This window comes from Phodopus roborovskii, unplaced genomic scaffold, assembly GCF_943737965.1.
Source record: "Phodopus roborovskii unplaced genomic scaffold, PHOROB, whole genome shotgun sequence".
Taxonomy (NCBI): Eukaryota; Metazoa; Chordata; class Mammalia; order Rodentia; family Cricetidae; genus Phodopus; species Phodopus roborovskii.
Genome location: NW_026126460.1, coordinates 21,699,148 through 21,720,853, shown reverse-complemented (window position 1 = coordinate 21,720,853; position 21,706 = coordinate 21,699,148). Strand labels below are relative to the sequence as shown.

At 43.5% G+C, this 21,706-nt stretch overlaps 1 protein-coding gene across 1 annotated transcript; it reads left to right on the top strand.

The window, feature by feature from the left end:
- Positions 1–18,869: 18,869 nt before the first annotated feature.
- Positions 18,870–19,501, top strand: LOC127226282 (inositol monophosphatase 1-like). The gene has a single exon (XM_051190183.1). It carries the CDS (start codon positions 18,871–18,873, stop codon positions 19,384–19,386), a length of 516 nt encoding a protein of 171 aa, XP_051046140.1. The 5' UTR covers position 18,870; the 3' UTR covers positions 19,387–19,501.
- Positions 19,502–21,706: the final 2,205 nt, after the last annotated feature.

Here is a 21,706-nt window from a genome sequence, read left to right as displayed (position 1 = left end):
TCTAATTGCTTGTCTTATATTAACACTGTAACACCAGACAAGATCATTTAGGGCCCCCAAAATAGCTGTTTTTCTGTTGATATCCCACTGGGAGTCCAGTGAATCCCATAGCTGCCCAACTTCTGCTTTAAGGCAGCAGGGACACACCTAAAGACAATGATATTTTCTCATTCAAGGAAGGTTTCCAAGCAACAAGGGTGAATAATCTTTTCCAGTGGAGTGGAAAATCCAGTCAAGCCAGAGGAGGCTTTGGGCTTGACAGGATCTCCACACCAATGTTGGTTTTTGTCAGACTTCTCAAGGCAAAGAGACACATAAAGACAAATAAGAATAAGGAATAAAGTTTCACCTAGATGTATGTTTTCTTTTCAATCCATCTTGGAGGTGAGCAACCTCTGTTCCCCAGAAGGACAATCTCACCTTTTAAGTGTATCACCAGCCCTGGGGCAAAGTTACAATCTGTTAACAAAGGACCATTGTAATCAAGGGCATCCAGCCGAAGGCTCTCTATGGCCTCCTGCTTGGGAAAGAAAGTTTTCTTTCCCTAACTAGTCATTAAAGTACTTACATTTAAACCCAGGATATTTCAATGACATCAGCATATGGACCAACCCTAAGCCTTTGTGAAAACTTAAATTACCACTTAAAAATGTTCTGTTAACTTTCAATTTTCTTGCATTTTCATGTTTAAAAAAAATTACTTTGTTACATTCTCTTGGAGTGGCTGTCTTGATTCGGTTAACCAAGGGAGCTTTTTTATTTTTTAAAGAAAAAAAAATGGCTCTCAGGAACAATGATATTCTTTGAACTCTGTTGAAGGTAGCTATTTAGAATTTGCTAAATTGGATGGACTGAACAGTTCAGTTCTATTGGGCACACTTATCTGATAAGTCTTTGATGCATATCTCTATTGGTTTGTGGTAAGGGAAAAAATTAAAGGCAGGTGGGGGAAAGCAAGCCAGGAGCCTATGAGGCAAATCTAGAGCATGTTAGGACATTGTTATTGTTGGCTGGGGTGAGAGCTCCGCGGCATCATTCCCCCGCATCAGAGGTTAGATTTGTTTGGTAACACAGAGCAGAGCCCTTTTAGTGGATTCATGTTTGGGGACAGTGAGCTGAAAGAAAGGATTGGAGCCCCAGAAAACAGACAAAGTAGATTCTGGTGGCCAGAGGACTAAGCATTGGGGGGGGGGGGTCGCGGGGGAACAGCTGGTGACTGCCTGGCCTGCTTGTTCATTAGCACAACTTGTATCCTCAAGCAAACATCATCATTCTCGGTGTTCAGTAAGCCTACTATTGTCTAGGAAATAATCATTCAGTTCAAGTGTAAGACTGAAGGTAGCTTTAGAAGATCCAAATGTGTAAAACTCAGATTTTAATTTTAAGATTTATTTTGTGTTTTTGAATATGTGTATGTGTGTGTGAAGTGGAAGGTAGGGTCTCTATACGGGGATGCACACTTCAGAAAGCAATGTCAGAGCCCCTAGAGCTAGAATTACAGGAGGTTGTGAACCACTTGGTATGGGTACTCAAACCTGAACTCAGGTCCCCTGTAAGACAAGTGTACACACACACACCTACTGAGCCATCTCTCCAGTTCCAGACGTTTTATTTTTTAAAAGACTTTTTTTTTTCTGTGCCCTTATAATTGTTCCCTCACTTTTTCTAGCAGCAGAGAGTTCAAGAAAAACAAGAATGCAGGAAAGAGACAGGTAGGCAAGGTTAAGCTGCTGTGGGCTCCCTCCTCTGGCACCATGCCAGGAGGCCTCAGCCGCTAGCCTGACTGCCTTTCTGTAAAGAAAAGCCTCGCTTACCTTACTCTTTAAGTTCAACCCCTATTTCCTGGTCAACAGGTTACCACTAAAACAAAACATTGTTAAGACCTCAAAAAGACTCAGTTTAGGCCTGGAGAGTCAGACACGGCCCCTAGAGGGAGGAAGGTCCATCACCTTTGTGAAAGCCAGCGTTCAGAGCCTGGCACAAAGGAGAAAGGAAGGTTTGTTTCATATACTTCATGCCTGCATTATTTGTGTACAGACTTTAGTAGGTGTCTGAAAAATAAATAAATAAATGGCTGGAAGCCTAAACAAAGCTCTGGCATAGGGAACTAGCCTTCTAGAAGCAATGGCCCCTATGTGAATCATTCCCAGGCAACCATTTCCATGAGGCAACAGCTAACACCTCAGAACCCTGGGGGGCCACCCAGGTGATAGAGTTTTGAGAACTACCCAATGGATGGCATGTTTGACTCTGTGGGCCATGGCATTAGCAGGAGCCCAGGAACTTGATGATGCATTACCTCTATGGCGTGTAGTAAGGATCTCCCCTGAATGATACTCCAAGTTCAGACCCCACTCACAATACATAGTATTGTCAGTTCTACTCAGAGAACCAAAGAATCATAGGATGACCTTTCTCCCTGGCCATGAAGAAGAAAAAGGAGGAGGAGCAAGAGAAGCAGGAAGAGGAGGAAGAGAGTTAGGAGGAGGAGGAGGAGCAGGAAGAGAAGGAGGAAGAGAAGCAGGAAGAGGAGGAGCAGGAGGAAAAGTAGCAGGAGGAGGGGGAGCAGGAGCAGGAGGAGAAGAGGAAACGTTGTTCTCCATGGCAGTTTCACTATTTATATTCACACAAGCAGTGCATAGGGCTCCAACACCTGGACATCATCATGAACATTTGCTATTTTCCTTCTTCGAGCTCTGTGTGAACACACCTCCTCCATCTCTCCTTTCCTTTGTCTCAACAGCTGCCACACCAATGGGAGCTCATTTTTGTTCAAGGCTTAACATAGTCCAGAGATTTTATGTGAGGCAACAGTGCCAACCTGTTGTGCCCACTGCCATTTTAATGGAGAGGAAATTGACACTGGAGGTTAGCAACCTGTTCAACTGTACAAAATGGGAACATATAGATCCTGAGGCAGGTTTTTGTTTTTGTTTTTAAGCTACTCCAACTTATAGCCTTGAGTGACTAAGGGCAATGCGAATCATTGATGACATAGGGACTCCCTGTGATACTCATTCATTGGAAGCTTGACTGACACCTGGGGGCGTGGATGGGGAGGATTGATACAAGAACTTTCCCACCAGCCTGGTCCCACTGCCTCATCAAGCCCAAATAACACACAGAGAGGCTGTATCAATTATAATGCTATTGGCCAATATCTAGAACTTCTTATTGGCTAGTTCTGTCTTAATTATTAACCCATAATTACTAATATATGTATTTCTACACGATCCTATCTTACTGAGAACGACAGACTCATGTGACCTCTCCTCCCGAGATCATATCACGACTCCGTCCTATGTTTCCCAGAATCCTCCACCTCTCCTAGTCCCACCTATCTTGCTTCCCTATTGGCCAACCGTGCTTTATTCATTAACCAATAAGAAAAACATATTTAAAAAATGGAATCTCCCATCAGAGGATGTTTGTGCCAGGATGCTAAGGTTGGCCTTGACAAGAGCCTACATCGACTCACCTTACCTTAGCATAGGAATCTAGATAATTCAGTCCTCAGGCCAGCCTGGTTGGCTTGCTTAAATTCATATTCCTGGGTGCTACCTGTACAGCAATCCAGCTGAAGAAGTTGGTGGGGCCCAAGGTTCTGTGTTTTTATCAAGCTCCCCAAAAAAATCTTACATGCTAATTTCTGAAAACTTCTTTCCAAAACCTGAGAACCCGAATCCAGATCCCTAACACCCAGACACTAGCCAGGCAGGGTGGCCTGGGTTGTAATCCCAGTTCCAGCTAAGGAGGTCAGAGACAGAATCCAGCAGCTCCTGAGGGCTTACTGGCAATCTGGTCTGGCCAAAATAATGAGATCTAGGTTCTGGGAGAGACCCTGCCTTAAAATATAGGTTCTACCAATAGAGAAAGGCATCCAGCATTGACCTCTGCCCTCCACAAGCACAAACACATACAGGGATACTCTGTGCACAAGTGTGTGTGTGTGTGTGTATGCGTGTGTGTGTGCGTGTGTGTGTGTGCCACACACACACGCACACACACACGCATACACACACACAAACACACATTTGTATATATACTCAAAATAATGAAGAAAGCAGGATTTTTTAATGTTAAGTTTTTGTTGTTGTTGGTCTATATTTTGTACTTTGAGGAACTGTTTTTTGTTTTGGCAGTGAGGAGATAATGGAAGAGGGGGAGCATTTTCTAGTGCTGGTCCTATGACACATAGATCCAGTAGTAATGAATGATCCTCAGACAGGACTCGTATTTCCTTCTTTAAAAACATTTTTAAGAAGGAAAATGGGGGAAAAAAATCCCTTCCCCGAGAAATAAATATATCGAAAGTGGGAGTAACTCAATTAACTACTCAACTACTTGGTTTGTTTTGGCTTTTGCAAGTTTTGGTTTGGTTTGGTTTGGTTTGGTTTTTGGTTTGTGTTTCCCCCACCCCCTTTAAAAGGTTTTGATGATTTAGCCTGCAGGGCCCACATTCCTTACAATGTTCTTAGCCTGAACATTTTTTGGGAAACTCTGGGACTGCTGGTCCCACAGGAATGATGCCAGGGTTTGTTCCAGAGAGCTGCCCATACACTCTCACAGCCAGTGGAAGATAGGGTTGGGCGTAACTGCCAGTGTATATAATCAACCTCATGAGATGGGACTGTGTTTTAGAATACTCAGACCTGGATTTTCTGGTGGAGACCTCAATGGCTATGAATGAGAGACATGAGGACCCCACAGCAGTGAGAACCTGGAGTGGGGCCTCTAAATCCTGTGCCAGATTTTGGGAAGGGCCCACTAGGGCTTCCTGAAGGTCATGTATTTATATACCCCTCCAAAATGTAATTTCCTTTCTGCTTCCCTTTCCCATCTGTGCTATTATTAACATCTCTCTTTAAATAAGCTCACGGTTTTAGCCTTTGAGGAAGCAAACTCCGAGTCCATGTTGTGAATGGAAGAGCAATCTCAATTGTTGGAAATAGAACTCAACTCTCTCATATTAGCCCCCTGGATATTAGGAACCAGATAGACTTAAGAATCAAGACACCCTGTGGCTAAATTTTAGCCACAGAATCAAGCAGCCATCTGGGGCCCTAACCCTGAGTTGCTTCCTTCTTTGTCAAAGGCAAGTGTTAGAGAGCTATTGAAGCTACTTCCTGATCAAAAGAGATGCAGCTAGAATTACCTGAGGGTTAAGGGATACTTGAAAGTGGGTGTCACTTAAAATAGAATGTCCACCCCAGTTATACCTCTCTGGGCCACCAGCAGGGCCCATGCCTATGCAGGTAAAGGCTATGTCACACTCTTCTACCATCTCAGGCTGTTGTGACCTCTTCCATTGACCTGAAATGGGCATTGATGCTAGGTCCTGTCACACAGAAGCTTTATTTCCTTGAGAGTGGCCATCATGCTTCAAGGCAATAAAATGTACACAGGTGACATGCTTTAAACAACTTCTCTTCTCAAATATCTTCTCTCCTGCTGCTTCTAAAACAAAGCATAAATCCTTTCATTCAGCATGAGAGACTTAACATCTACCTGATCTCAGTGCGCCTTTCACAGATGTGAAGCCTTGGAAGTTAGTTGTAGTAGAGATTCTTGCAATACTTTGAGCCTCAAGTGCCAGTCTTCATGGACCTCATAATCAACCAGCAGCCTTACCCTCCCCAGAGATGGGCTGTTTTCCACCTTGACAACCTGGGAAGCTTTGAGAACTCCAAAAGGCTGAGCTGCACCTAATATTCCTTTCTCATCACAGTGAGCAAAATACGTGGCAAAAACAGCGTAAGTAAGTAAAGTTGATTTTGGTTCCCAGGCTCAGGAGGTTGCAGTCCAGCATGGCAGAAAAGGCACGTGGAGTTCATGATAGAGAGAAGGTGTGCACATGGTGGTTGGCTAGGGTATCTAAAAAAAAGAAAGCCGTAACAAGGGCAGCACATCCTTCAAAGGCCTTGCCCTAGTGGCCTACTTCTACAGCCAGAGCCTGCTTCCCAAAGGCATGCCTGGCTTTCAAAATGGTGCCACAAGTTTGGGAATAAGCATTTGGGGAACATTACAGATTCAAACAAACAAATAACCATGTGGTTGCATCTCTGGGATGAAACTTAGGAATCATTGATCTGAAAAGTTCTGGATGATTCCAACAGGCAACTAAGAGACCAGGAAGCCTAGACCTTAACCAGATACACCCAGCCTTTTGACACTACATAAAGTTATGAAAGACCCCCACTATGCTTATTGCCTGTTTAAATTGCTCTTGCTAATTTGCCAAGGTCAAACTATGAGAAAAGTACAGGAGGGAACCAGGTGCTGCTCTCATCCAACGCCAACCAGATATCTGTGGTCTGCAGCTTGGACCAAAGCAAGGTCAGCAGGACAGTGTCCAGTATGCTGAGATAGTCATAACTGAATTCTTTGTATTCTTTGTGCCCAACCCGAATAACCAACTGTCCTTGGTTAACTACAACTGCTACATTTAGATGAAACAATGAAATCCCTGTAATCATGCTTCTGCTTCTGTAAGCCTGCTTCTTGCCACCCCAACCCTATATAAACTGCCTGAGTTTTAACCTCAGCACGCTCAGTCCCCCCGAAAGACTGAAGTGTCCACAGGTACCTGTGTAAACAATAAACAACCTCTTGCACTTGCATCCAGTGGTCTGGTCTCGTCTCTTGGGGGCAAGGGCCTTCCCCCTGACAGGCTCCAAACTCTTGGGGTCTCTGGGGGTCTTTCAGTTATTGTCTACAAAGTTCATGCTTGAGAAATGCACAATTAAGTTACACACTCACACACACATACACACACATACACACACACACACTTCATAATAATTTAAGCATGTTTATGGTTTTTGTGTTAGGCCATGTACACAACTGTCCTAAATCATGAGTTGAAGAAGCCTGAATCATAGGCTGTCTATAACACATGGCCAAGGGCTCTTTATTTTAGACTTGGAGACCATATGGTTTGGCAACCAGGTAGAGTCTTACCACCATTGCATATAGATGAAGCCACAAACACTCCAAGTTTCTGAGTCACACGGCCAATTTCAAAAGCTCAGTAGCATCTGAACTAAGAGGAAGATTCTTGTGCTCAAATTCTCTGTCCCATACTCCAGGATGGTATCTATCCAGCTTTCTAACCTTTATCACTACAATGCTTGGGTACTCATTGTACCTATCATGTATTTTATCAGTGACCCATCTGTCCCTGGATGCCCTAATCCCTACAGACTTTTATCATGTTGGTTTCACTGGCCCTGCCTGAAATAACAATAGCAAATCTGCCAGTTTAACCTGATTCCACACTTGACTTTAATGTTGGCCTCACTTCCTGTGTAAGCTTACTTAGCCACACTCAAGCACACTCCACTTCAGCCTTTCAGCCTTCTCTTGACCCCTGTGTTCTCACGAGTTAGCACTGAGTTATTCTTTAACAGCGTAGGATAGACTCTCCCAGAGGGCAGAGGCCATGGTTTCTGCTCTCATATCCACCCAGTGCACTTAGAATAAACACGTAACAAATGCTCTTCCACCCAGACAGAAAGCCTCAAGGCTTATTCAAGTGCACCTGCTTCAGAATCACCTTTTAGACCTCTTTCAGAAATGTGTTGCAAGGCGCCAGGGGGTGGGAGGTGGGGGTAGGGAGAAAGAATTTCTCTCTGTATTTCCCTTTTCCTATTTCATTACGAAAGAATGGCCTTGAGGTTTATGTTGCTTGCAATCAAGTGGCAACAAACCTGATACCCAGAATACCTAACTCTTCAAGAGACCAGCATGACATGTGCATAGATATTATATGTGTCTCCTTTAGTGTGCCATCTTTCTGCAAATGTCAATGGTTTTTTAGAATAATAGACAATCCAGGGCGACTGCCTCACCTGCACACGTCCTGCTAGCAGCCACTTGGAGCAAGAAATAAACAGAAAATCCCCCGATGCCTCCAGGAGTAAAGACACACACACACACACACACACACACACACACACACACACACACACACACACGTGCAGAAGCTCCTTTATTAACTCTTCAGCACTTAGCTCCATTGATGTCTTCAAGCTGGTAAGTGGCTGAGCCTCTGAACCTGAGGTTCAGGTTTAATATTTCTCATCAAGAATACGCTCTGTTTTCTAATGGGTTTTACTAGAATTTTTCCAAACTGTGTGAATAGTGTGTGTGTGGGTGTGTGTGTGTGTGTGTGTGTGTGTGTGTGTGTGTGTGTGTGTAGCCAACACATTATCTTGTAAGAGAGTAACACAGAGGTTTCCATGCTGGTAGAAATGGACAATGGTTCAGCCGCTTTGGAACAGAGAATTACTGTAGGGCCTGGTAAGTCCACGCCTGCATATGTAGCCAAGAGAAACGAAAGCATATGTCTACACAGAACATCTATATAAATATTCATAGAAGCCTGATTCATAATAGACAAAAAAGTGGTAAAACACAAATGTTCATCAGCAAATGCATGAATGAATAAAATGTGATTCATCCATAAAATGGAATATTTAGCTATGAAAAGGAACACAAGATACAACACACATGAACCCTGAAAACATGCTAAGTGAAAGAGTTACTCACAGTAGATGACATACTTTCTAATCCCATGCCATAGCTTAATAATTCACATGAGATAGCACATTGCCACAGACAGAAAGTAGCTTCAAGGTTTTCTAGGGCTGAGGGGGAGGGACACGTTGGGAAGACAGGGGAGCAGCTACCGAAGGGTACCAGTCTTCTTTGTGACTGGTGAAAAACGTCCTCCAATCCAATTAATGGCTGCACAGCTGAATACACTAGAAACTATAAACCACCTTTAATAGGTGACTTTTGAGGTGTCAAGTTATATCTCAATAAAACTGTTACCAAAAGAATCTTTTGGAAACTTAAAAGATTGACGACTCCAACCATTCCCTCTCCCTTTCTTCCTTCTAACGGCACAGTCAGGTTCTCCAGACCTCAGCTCCCCGGGCAGTGAAAGCTGCTTGCGTCACTTTCGGGATTAAATAAAATAATCCACATGGGTGATTTAAATTGATCTGTATTTTCTGTTAGTTTCTAACTCCTGGAGGAAGAATACTAGTTCAGAAGCCTTCTGCTGTGGGAACTGGATTCTGCTGAAGAAACCAAGGAACAGTTATTACACGGGAGAGGGGACTCAGACAAGAAGAGGGTTGAAGAAATGGCTTGGTGAATAAAGTGCATGTCCTGTGCGATGCTTAGCTTTAATTGACAACTGGATACTATCCAAAACTCAGCTGGGAAGAGACGCTCAGTGAAGGGCTGTCTACAGGAGTTTGTCGTGTGAGCTTGACTGGGGGGGGATTGTCCTGATAATGTTACTTTAAGTGGGAAGAACCACGCCAGTAATGGCAGCATCAGTCCCTGAGTTTGGGTCATGGACTAGAAAGGAATGGGGAAAGGGGGTTGATCACAAGCATGCATGTGTTCATCCTCTCTGTCCTTGGCTGTGGAGATGATGCAGCTAGCTGTTGTAAGTTTCTGTCGCCTTGAGCCCCCTGCTATGGTGGGCTAGAACCTGGAATTGTGAGCCAAAATAAACCCCTTCTCCTGTAAGTTGCCTTTTGTTCTTGCGTTTTTGTCAGAGAAACAGAAGTGAGACGAGGACACACGTGCAAGCATGAAGACTAGAGTTTGAATGCCCAGGACCCAAGTTAAAGATATCTGTTAATCTCTGTGCTCCTTTGTTGGGATAGGGATGAGAGACAGAGACAGGAGAATCCCCAGAAGCTTAGGGGGACCTATGGTGTATACAATGACTCAAAGGAAGAAGGCAAGGACTAACACCCAAGGGTACTCTGGCTGCCACATATACGTGGTGTCAAGTGTGCACATGCGTGCACATGAACAAGTATAGACACCACACACATACACACATCATACATGTATACAAACCCCACATATACATCATACACATCATATTTACATACCATACACACACATCATATATATCATACATACATCATACACACAGGCACAAAGAAAGTATTTCTCAAAATATATTTCCTGTATGTTTCAGCCTGGCCCTATTCCTTACCTCTATCCCCAGCCCTGCTGTGGAAAGGGACTTCAAAGCTCTCCTTCCCCTGCCTGCATAATTTCCACTCTATAATGTCATTCAAGCTGCCACAGTTGTGTCTCCGAACTTCTGGAGACTTGGAAGAGCCAAGAAGAGGAACAAAGCATGCTTAATTAGAACGATGGGTGGAAGACAAACCGAAGGGTTCGTACCTGCCAGGCACGCCTCACACATCTTCACCAGCTGAGAAAAATTCCATTCTGAAGGGTACTGAAGCTATTGCTATCTGGAGCAGCCAGCCAGAGAGAAATTATGTTCCAGGATGCAGCTCAGGCAGCTTTCATTACTGTTGAAGAATACCACCTCATAATTCAACCCAGCTCCAGCCTTACCTCCTCTCTGAAAACTTGTTGGCCATCCCAGTCCTCGGCAAATACTCCCACTGCCGCATTCCTCTTGGATGGATGTGATAACATATGAAATCACCCAGGACTGAGGCCAGGACATTAGCAACTACTCAAAATCTATCTCCCAGCCATCCACCAGCACCTATTATTGACATAGGTCCTTGGGCTTGTAGCAAACTCAACCTACATTGTTATTGTTTACATATCTATCCTCCATTTCCCTAGCCCATCTGAAAGCCCTAGCCCATCTGAAAGCCCGAGGAGGACAAGATCCCATGGTACCCTTTCCCACTTCCCAGCATAGGGAGTTCCTGTAGTAAAGGTCCCAATAAACATTTGCTTATGGTGATACGACCCAACCATGGCTTAAAGAATCTCTCTTAATGGGGGAGGATGGATATTACACCAAATATTCTGTGATTTAAAGGCTTACTCAGCCACTGAGGCTTCCAGTCAAGCTTTCTGAATAAATGAGAGGATTGATTTTCAGAAGAAAGCTGTGCTTAATAAATGACAAAATGTAGTTTAGCAAAGTTTCCAGCCTGTTATTCTGACCCTCCCCCAATCTCTACCCAGCTGCCATTATGAACTCAGAGCTGGTTCTCCAGAGAGGCAGAGTGAGAAACATTACAGTGGGTTGAAAAAAAATGAGTATTAAGACATGAATCTTCAAACTATTTCAGCCTCCTTCTTGCTGGACACATTACAGAATAACTCCAGGTCTCAAATATCTTCATGTGGCCATTGCAGGATAAAATAATCTACATCTACTCCCATTGCAAAAGGGATGGTGCTCAATAAATGGCAATTAAGATCATTGCAGTATTCATCAGGAACTTCTATGAGATCCTAGGGCACTCTGCATGTCAAAAAATCTGTCCCCAGTCAAAAGGCATAGATAAGTACAATTTCCAGCCCCTCATTCAAGAAGTCCTATTGCAGGAGACTGGGGCCACCAGAGAGATTCACAGCTGCTCAGTGCCAACAAGTACCTCCCTTAACTACACAATGAGAATAATGTCTACTATTTACTTCCTGTGACAAAGGCCATTACTGTCAAATGTCTGATAAGGGTATTGATGAGGCTCAGGTCCCATCAGAAAAACAGACACAAATACAACTCTGTATAACTTCTAAGTCACAATCATAGAGACCTCCAACACTCACTTCTCCATGTCCTCTTCACCCACTCTATCTAGGTGTTGGTAGGTGTGTGCTCTAGCAGGCAAAGCTTCCATCTCTCTGAGTCCTTGAATATCTGGATGAAATAAAGATCCTACCCATTCTTCCATCCCACCCGTGAAAAAAAAAATAAACTCTGTATCAAGTCTCCAAAATAAGGGTTGTTCATTATATCAGTTTTTCTGTTAATTCTAATACTTGCCATATAGATTTTGGGAATGATTAAACAAAGTAATTACACATGAAATTTCTGAGTCATAATAGTTCAATGATGATTAAGCTCATGGGCTTGCTATCCACCTGAAAATACAGTATTTTTCCCCTTTGGATGAAGTTTCCTAGGAATATTTAAACAACAGGCTGATACCAACCCTTGGAAGCTTACTATCAAGCAACATTTTTGAGAGATTTCTGATCAATGAACAGGGATGCAGTGTTGGGATTGATGGATGGAACACCTGTGATTACCTCCAGGAGCCCTTCCCAAGGACTGTTAGCACTCCCTCAGAGAGGGAGGGGATGCCAGCAGACCCTCACCTGAGATTCCAGCTGGCATTCCCACCAGTACCCCATGCACGTGGACTTGGGAGCAGCTAGAGTACATGAGAGGAGAAAAGTTTACCAGTATAAGGATTCCAGCAATGTAAATATTGCAGCTTATCACCTATGCTGGACTGGGGCTCTCCCTGGGATGAAGCTGCCTGAGTCACTCAAACTCTAGCAAGTAAGCCAAATAAACTCATTGGTTCTCCAACCTGGATTTGAATGAAATATTTCTTTGGTCTTATGGTTTCCTATTTGGAACAAACAGGCATTGCTGTGTGTCTCCCAGGAAAAGTCATGTGACCACCTGAACGCTAAGTGCATGCTAAGATGGAGGTCTGATAATAAAGGCATCCCCCTTCTCTCGGTGGATGGAAGGCCATCTCATATCTCCTGCAACTTATCGATGGGATGGCCAAGATGGAGAATGGAAAGATTAGAGGAACAGGGCAGAGAAAAGGAAGCTCCAGAAAGCCAGCACTAATGGATGGAGACTGCCATTATAAGGCAGGAAATGGTGGTTGGTTAACAAAAATCAAGAAAGAATCAAAGAAGAAATGACATTGGTCATGCTATTCAATAGGAAAGTGATCTCAGATATATTGTTTATGTTTATGCAAGTCAGGGTTAGAGGTAAAAGTGAATTTGGGTGCTTCCTTTCCCAGTCTCTGCTCTGGGCACCTTGGGTTATCATGGCCTGTGAACATCCACTCTTTCTAAATTCTCTAGGGATGGCTTACCCACTCTAAACAACTCCCCCAAAGACCTACCCATTGATTGGACTGTTCTAAGTGAGATTCATTTTTGAGGAAATGTCCAGGAACCAACTTGAAGATCAAGACAGAGCCCCTAATTTAACCCAGTCTCCTTAACCACCGGGTCATATATCTCCCTTCAGGACCAAGAGTCTGCCACAGAGATTGCTAGCTGACTTCCATACAACCAAGCGTGGGATCACACCCCTACGCCTAATGCTTCACTTTGGAAAAGAGGGAATGATGAGGCAGAGATGTAAAATCTGCATGAGTGGGGGAGAAATATTTCCAGCAAAAGTGTCGATTAAATTAATATAGTACTCTCCTGAGAACAGGGGAGCAACTCAATATTGAACTGAGGAAGTGACAAGGAGTCTCACTGACGACACAGTCTGCCCCTGGGAGCCTCACTCTCTGGTTCACGTTCTTCTGCTCCTCAGCCTTCCTGCTGGACGTTTTCTTCCAGAGAATGTAACTCTGCACTTGTGTGAAAATAGCCACAAGAGTGTGTGCATATGCATGTCCGTTTGCAGGAACTATGGTTTCAAGGCTCTTGGGTACTCCAACATGCTGTTTTGCTAAAAGGTACAGACAATGAGTTCATGACAGTGTTTTGATGGTAAGGTTAACGCATACAAAGAGGGTAATACATATTTTTTCAGGTGTTTGTGTCTGATCAGAAATACTGACACTGTACAAAATCACTGCAGTGAAGATCATTTTTGTGACAGATCACAAAGGCCTGGGAGAGAGAAAAACAACTTTAATTTGGAAAACTCACACTGTCTAGACCTGTTTGGTGATTTATAAAGCTTTAAGTCATTGCACTCTGATATTCAGTTCTGAAATTCTAGGTGGCTATTTCTTCCTAGGACTGAAAATATACATGTAATTAATAAAATTGAATTCTTTGCTCTTTCTTTCCCTCAAAAAAATAAATTACCTGACCTTCAAAACATGTCTGTGTCTGACTGTGTTAAGGGTTTACCTCTGTGTTTTCTTTTGGTGGAAGCCTGGTGGTTTAGTCCAAGCTGTCACTCAAAGTCTCTGGGTTAAAAGGTCTCCATGTATTTATCTTGGTGCTCATATTAACCAGTTTAATGGTTGGATAGCAGTCAAAGACTGGGAGAAACAGATATTTGAGAAGTCAAACATTTGGTACTTGAGAAATGACAGAAATGCTTTGGTGGAGTTTATTGCCACTAATTATTGAATAAGTGTAAGAAGTTGTATATTTTCCCAGCATTGGCAAGTCATTGAGAGCCACGTACACCATTTACAGAAAGTAGATAAAAACCTCTCTGTATACCTATCACAAAGAGTCTCCAAGGAGCTTTTTGATTTTTTTTTTTAACTGCTGACATCTAGAGATCTAGAGACTAGAAACCGACTCCATCAACCCTTTCCTCCCCATGAACATGTACATAGACACATACCACACATACCCCACACACAAACACACACAGGAAAACTAGCCTCGGTGATGCTAAGCCACTGTAGCTACATGAGTAAAGGAGACACTTTCTGTACTCCTGGTACTAGAACCCACCTTTCAAATCCACCAGCTGCCCCCTCAGCATGGGTCACCTTCCCACCTTCCTCTCATCTGTCAGTAACTCTGCCAGGCTCTGAAGCAAGAAATCAGTCATCATCGGCCACTCTCTGGCCTTCAACCCCTGTGTGCAGTCTGTGAGCAAACCCTGTCAACTCCACTCACAGCCTCTCAATTCACCTTCTTTTCCACAGAGGAGGGGAAATTTTTAGCATAAACAAGCGGAAAGCCACTGTGAGGGTACATTGTGCAGCCTCAGCTCCCTACCCCAAGCTGCCATCGGCCCCAACACAATCCTACTCTGCCTATTATGAAGAGACAAAACATGGAGACAGGATGCAACCTGAAGGGCCAGAGGAGGAAGTAGCTTTATACCTCAACAACTTGACTTCAAACTTCAAACCTCCAGCACCCTGAGAGAAAAACTTCCTGGTGTTCCAGCCACAGGAAACTAAGATGAGGACAGAGAGAATTATCCAGACAATTAGTAGCTTATTGAAAATAGGTTGCCCTGTTACCATAAGCTTTGTATTTACTTTGGTTCTCTTCTTTACACTGGGTATACCTGAGATATGTAACAGCCTCATGCTATATGTTATAACAATGGTCAATTCTGTCACCATTTTAACCACTTTCTACAGGATGCTGAGCCCTTGTTGCATCAGTTACCCTAGGCTATTCCCATCATTAGCAACTGTACCCTTTGAAGATGTTGGGTTATAAGAAAGATAACTTGGAAATAAATTCATCTTCTTCCTCACGGTACTTGTAGAGTTCTTCCCACTGGAAGCATCGAAATCTGGTTCACTATGCATTTGTTTCTCATGTCATGAGAGCTGGGGGACCCAGTTGGTATCCTGTTCTACACTTGCCTGCTGAATACCTGCTAGTTATTGGTCCACACTGAGGAAATACTCAGGGTTTTCCTTGGAAGACAGCCTGGTCACTGAAGCACATGCTATTTGGCAATCATGGTTTGTTTGGTTTGGCTTGGTTTTGATGGAGTCTACCTGTGTAGCCCAGGCTAGCCTCCAAGCCATAAGCTTCCTACCTCAGCCTCTCTACTGTTGAGACTTTTTTTTTTTTTTAGAGATAAGGTATCACGTAGCCCAGGCTGTCTTGAAATTCACTATGTACTGAAGGATGACCTTGAATGTCTGGTCCTCCCAAGTGCTGGGTTCACAGGCAAGTATCACTATGCCCAGTTGATGTAGTGCTAAGGGCCAAATCCAGTGCCTTGCATATGTGAGGCAAGTACTCTATCGACTGAGCCACATACCAGCCTTGGGGGTCTTCATTCTTACTTCAGTACCACGAATCACTTTCTTTCTTAGACAACTTTCTACCAAAGGAGACAACTGAGAAAGGACACCCACCCCATCCTTGCATGCCCCTGACTATTTCTGTAAATAGCACTGTTCTGACAGGAAATGACAAACAGATGCCCCTTGACCCACCGTGACCCCAAAGTGACTGATCATAAGGTCAGCACGTGGCCTGTTCATTTGGGAACAGCCAAAGCCCAGGCTCCTTAATTTAGAGTGTCATATGCCACAGCTGTGATAGATTAGGGACATCCTTTCAAATGAAGCCTTTTGGCTGTTGCTGAGGCTGTTGTTCTTATCATGCCTGGAGGCATGCCACGCAGGAGGGAAAATGCAAGCTTATTAAGAGAGTCAGGCAAGGAACAAGGTGTCCTTCATGACTAAATGACAGTAGAAAGTTGCATCACCCCTGAGCATCCCACCATGCACAGGGAAGTCCCCCACAACAAAGAACAATCCAGACACAAGAGGAAACCTCCACCAGGGTAAGTTCAAGCCAATTTAGGATGGAGGATTCTCTGCTGGAGGACTGAGAAGTTCTTAAGAAGAATATTCTGAGTAATTCCAGCAATTAGCAGCACTTCAACCCAAAGCAAATTTATTGGAGGTAGTATTCAGTTTCCTCAATGGAGAGCATTCAGGGGGGACCATGCATTTGGTCTCTTTGCTCGCTCTGTTGGCTTCCAAACTTGGCATATGTGCCTAGCCTCTAATCTTCCAATAGCATTGTCTCCCAAGCTACAGGTTTTCCTTTCTTTTTCCTTTGTTCTTTTGGAAACTGCTAAATCTTTCCTCCAAATGAAACCTAATATTAACAAAACAGAACAAAAAAAATGCAGAACTGTTCCATATGCAGAAAAATAGAAATAGGGGCTGAGGACAATGCTTGGTTGGTGAGTAAGGTTCTTGCCACACAAGTTTGAGGACATGAGTATGATTCCCAACATCCATGTATAAAGCCAAGCATGGTGGTGTGCACCCATAATCCAAGAACTTGGGATATGGAGAATGGGGGGGGGGGTCCCTGAGGCTCACTGGCCAGAAAGTCTAGTCAAATCAGCAACCTCAGGTCCCACTAAGATATATTGTCTCACAAAACAGGCAGACCCAAGTTTGACCTCTGGCCTACACACACACACACACACACACACACACACACACACACACACACACACACACAAAGAGTAGACAAGATGGTGTGGTTCTTTCATAGATTAGGGACACCCATAACTATCATAATCCCTTCCTACTATACCATGTCCTTAGGACTCCAGCATTACCTGGAAACTTCCATCCATCCAGTCCTGAGTGAGGAAAGCAGCAGAGCTGTGAATTAGAGGCCTGGCATGCCACTATACTGATCCACTTCGAGGCAGTCCACCTTTGACTCCAAAACATCTCCTCTTGGACATGGGCTCTCTATGTTAATGTATTTACTAGGTTCTGGGGAGTAACAGCATTAAGTGTCATTCCTTGATGACTTCTGTTCTAACTAATTAGAAAGCCACTTACATGAACAGCATGCAAGTATAATTTATAAGAAGTGAAGTAACCACAAAGCAGGTAGACTTTCATAAACTCTCATTTCAGCATGCCTCGGGCAGTCCTCTGCCCTCCTGACACCCCCCTTCAGCGTGCTGAAAATAATGCATGCTTATAAAGCAAAAGTTAGAAACTTTGATTCTAATTTGCTACTTTGAGCCTAGAAAATTCGATAGCTTAAGGTCAAGATTGCATTCTGCTATCCTAATTGTACATGATGTGCATCTTTCTTGCAAATAGTCAGAAGTTACAATAGCCAAAACCATGTGCATAAAGTTGCAAAAAAGCATTTGGATTAAAATTCCAAGTCATCGATAAAGGAATTTGTGTCTTGCTGCATTAAGGCTGCTATTACCAAATATCTCACACTGCTAAGCAACTGGAATGTGTTGCTGAAGGTCTCCAGAGGATGGGAAGTTCAAGATTAAGGCAGTGACAGATGTGGTGTCTGATGAGAACCTGTTCCTCATATTTGGTGTGTGTGGTGTTTCTCTCTCTCTCTCTCTCTCTCTCTCTCTCTCTCTCTCTCTCTCTCTCTCTCTTTCCCTCTCTCTCTCTCTCTCTCTGTGTTTGTATAGTAGTGCACGTGTATATGCATGCATATAGAAGCCAGAAGATAACCCTGGGGTATCATTCCTCAAGCACCATACACCTTTTACTTAAGACTCTCACTGCCCTGATACAAATCAAACAGGCTAGACTAGCAGGCCTGCAAGCCCCACACATTTTCCTGTCTTGACTTACCCAGCACCAGGATTACAAGTGCATGCCACTAATGTTGGTCTTTCCTCCCCCTTCTTTCTTTGTTTCTTCCTTTGTTTGTTTGTTTGTTTGCTTGCTTGCTTGCTTGCTTTTTAACATGGCTTCTGAGGATGGAACACAGGTCCTTGTGCTTGCAAAGTGAGCAATTTACTAACTGACTTATCACCTCAGCCCCATACTTGGCATTTCCTCACTGGGACCTCACTTAGCCAAGGGAATAAATAAGCTCCTCCAGGCTCCTCTATAGGGGCATTAATCCTTCTGGGGAGGGCTTTGCTCTCCTGACCTATTCACTTCCTAGAGGCCATTCCTTGTTCCATTACTACATTGGGGATTAGATTTCACATATGAATCCAGAGAGGGCCATAAATATCCAAGCCATAGGGGGAAAATGAATAAAGGAAAACATTCTGCAATAGTGAAGAGATCATCTAAACTGGGCACCACTGTCCTGGAAAGTTCTTTTCAAAGCTACTTTCCATCTGAGACAAAAGGCTGCAACCTGCCTGAGGTACCTCATTCTGAGATGGCTCACAGTGATCCAGACCTCTGGTGTTCACACCTTTAGAGTTTCCCTGCCTCCATTCTGTACCAGGCCTGGAACTATATAACCAATAGAAGTCCTGGCAAGTGACACCTCCCACATACACCGTGAGGAGGTCCCCATGGCAACAAGGAACCAAGGGATCTCTGCAGTCAACAGCCAGGAAGCTGAGAACCCAGAATCCCGGCAGCCCCCATTACATCTGGGAAAGCGGAGCCTTCCACCCTGGCTGTTGAGCATCGCGGCAAGATGATTCGCAAAGCTCTGAAAAATGAGGTGAATGTCATGATTAAAAGTTCCCCAGTTGACTTGGTGACGGTTACCCACCAGAAAGTTGAAAAAATGCTTCTCTCGTCTATAAAGGAAAAGTACCCATCTCACAGTTTCATTGGGGAAGAGTCTGTGGCGGCTGGGGAAAAGACTGTCTTCACAGACAAGCCCACGTGGATCATTGACCCCATCGATGGGACGACGAACTTTGTACACAGGTTCCCTTTTGTAGCTGTTTCCATTGGCTTCATTGTAAATAAACAGATGGAGTTTGGAGTTGTGTATAGCTGTGTGGAGGACAAGATGTACACTGGCAGGAAAGGAAAAGGAGCCTTTTGTAACGGCCAGAGGCTTCAGGTCTCACAACAGGAAGACATCTCCAAATCCCTCTTGGTGACTGAGTTGGGCTCATCCCGGAAGCTGGAAACTTTACGCATCGTCCTCTCCAACATGGAAAAGCTTTGCTCCATCCCTATCCATGGGCGGACCATTTGATTTGATGTCTCGGAGAATAATTGCTGCAAATAACAAAGTATTAGCCGAAAGGATAGCCAAGGAAATTGAGATAATACCTTTACAAAGAGACGACGAAAGTTAGTTGGCACAGGACAGTATCCGCTCCATCACGTTTTCTGACCCCGGGATGTTTGCCATGTATGATGTCACTGATCTCAGTTTGTCTTTGAGGTCCTGATTTGAAAATGGGAACTTTTGTTTGTTTGTTTTAAAGATGACTTCTGCAAAACTAGATGGAGTATGTGATTGTTGAAAGAAAATTTGCATGTACGAGTATCTCATGGAAAACATACAGGAAGTATACTTAATGAGCTAGCCACCTGACCCCCTTAAATTTCAATGTGCTATTTATATGCAGGACTCTCCATTAGAAAGTTTTCTTTTCTCTTTGTTCCAAGAGCCATCCTTAAGTTTGTGAGACTGTGACAAGGCAGGTTCTCTCCTGGCAGAGAGCCTTTTAGTTTTACTGAACCTGACAAGCAGTAGGTGAGTCCCGGAAGCTGCAGTCCCTGGGTACATAAATGGGGTGGCCGTTCTGTGTGTTTGTTTCCCGTTTGGAAGTAAAGGTTGCCTCACTGTCCTGTTTATGTTTCATATCGCCATGCCGTTTCGTAGGACCATCCTGCCGGAGAGGATTGCTTATTGTGGGCATTTCTGCAGCTTGCTTAGTACTGTGTGTTGTAGACTCTGTCTAAAGTCCCCGTGTGTCTGGTATAGTTAGTTACAGTGTAACGTTTTACTAAGTGTCTTATTCACATTCATTACTTAAACTGGGTTTGAATGTGCTGATAGATGTATTGTGGCACGTGTATTAATGGGGCACCTTTTTGATTTCTTTCCAAACTCCTTGCTTAATTTCATCACTGCTGTCTATATATTCTATAAGGATCTTGGGCCTCTCAAACTCAAGGAGAAAAATTAATGGTTCCTATTTGTTTTGAAAAGATTAATTTATTGTCTAGCCTTGGTCCTTGAATATATATTTTGTTCATGGTATGTTTGAACCTTGCATTTGATAAAATGAAGTGTTCTTGTAAGCTTCAAGGCAGATAAGATTTTATTGTTGGGTGGTTTAATATATTAAATCTCTATGATATTCTGATTTGGGCACTGTAATTAATGTACTTCTGCTGTTAACTACATGATTTAAAACACATAACATGTAAATTCTATTATAAGGTTGTTTTTACAATTAAATTTATTTAATTAAGACTAAAAAAAAAAAAACCCAGAATCCCACCAACCAAGTAATGAACTTGAAGAGAACTAGAGAACCATCCCTCAACAATTCTTGCTCAGGAGACACCCTCAACCAAAACCTGGATGCCAAATCACCAGGGCTGGATGCTCAGGCCTCACTCAATTTCTGAGTAGTGTGTCAGTTTCTGCCACAGCCTTGGAAGGGCTAATTGTGGATGTTTGTGCCACCCCCTCAGGCAAATGTTGCAACTAGTTAACCAGAAAGAAAATGAGAAGAAAAATATCCCTGGCAAAAATAACCTGCTGAATGGTATGAAAGTGTGACAACATTGTGACAGACCAGGAGATGTAGATGAAGATGGCTCTAAGACAAAACCACAAAACCATTTAGAAATATAATAACCAGGGTATGTGTGCATGCATGCTGTGTGCATGTGTGTTCTTCCAGACAACCTGGGATTGATTCCTGGAATTCACATGGTAGCTCGGAATAATCTGTAACTCCTGTTTCACCAGGCATGGACTGAACGTGCTACACATACATGAAGACAAAGCACACAAATAAAATAATAATTATAAATGTTTAAAAAGAAACCCATTATTAACCATTTTAAGCATGCACAATGTCATGTGACCAAAAGATATCAATGGAGTGCCCACCTGACAAGTGCCTGTGCAGCACTATGGAGACGCACAAGGCTGATGTCTGCCTCTGTTGCTCTTTGATCCAGAACCAAAAATATACTCCTGAGTTCATCTTTGGAATGGGTGTCTTTAGATGGAGAGGAACCAGGAAAAGAGGATAGTGAAGAGCCTCAGAAATGTTCCCAAAGCCATCTTGCTCTCCACAAGCCCCAATGACCTCCCTGCCTCCTTGTGAGGCAAAGACTCTTGAAAAAAATTTCTATCCCTAAGATGTCAACTCTGTGCCTTAAACAAGGATTCTCCAAGCCTGTCCCTCTCTCTCTCTGTCTCTCTCTCTCTCTGTCTCTCTCTCTTTCTACACAGCAGATTCTCCATGAACTCAAAGAGACTCTAGTTCACACACACACATATGCAGAAAGTGAAATCCAGAGGAGGAAAGAAGTTTGTCCAAGTC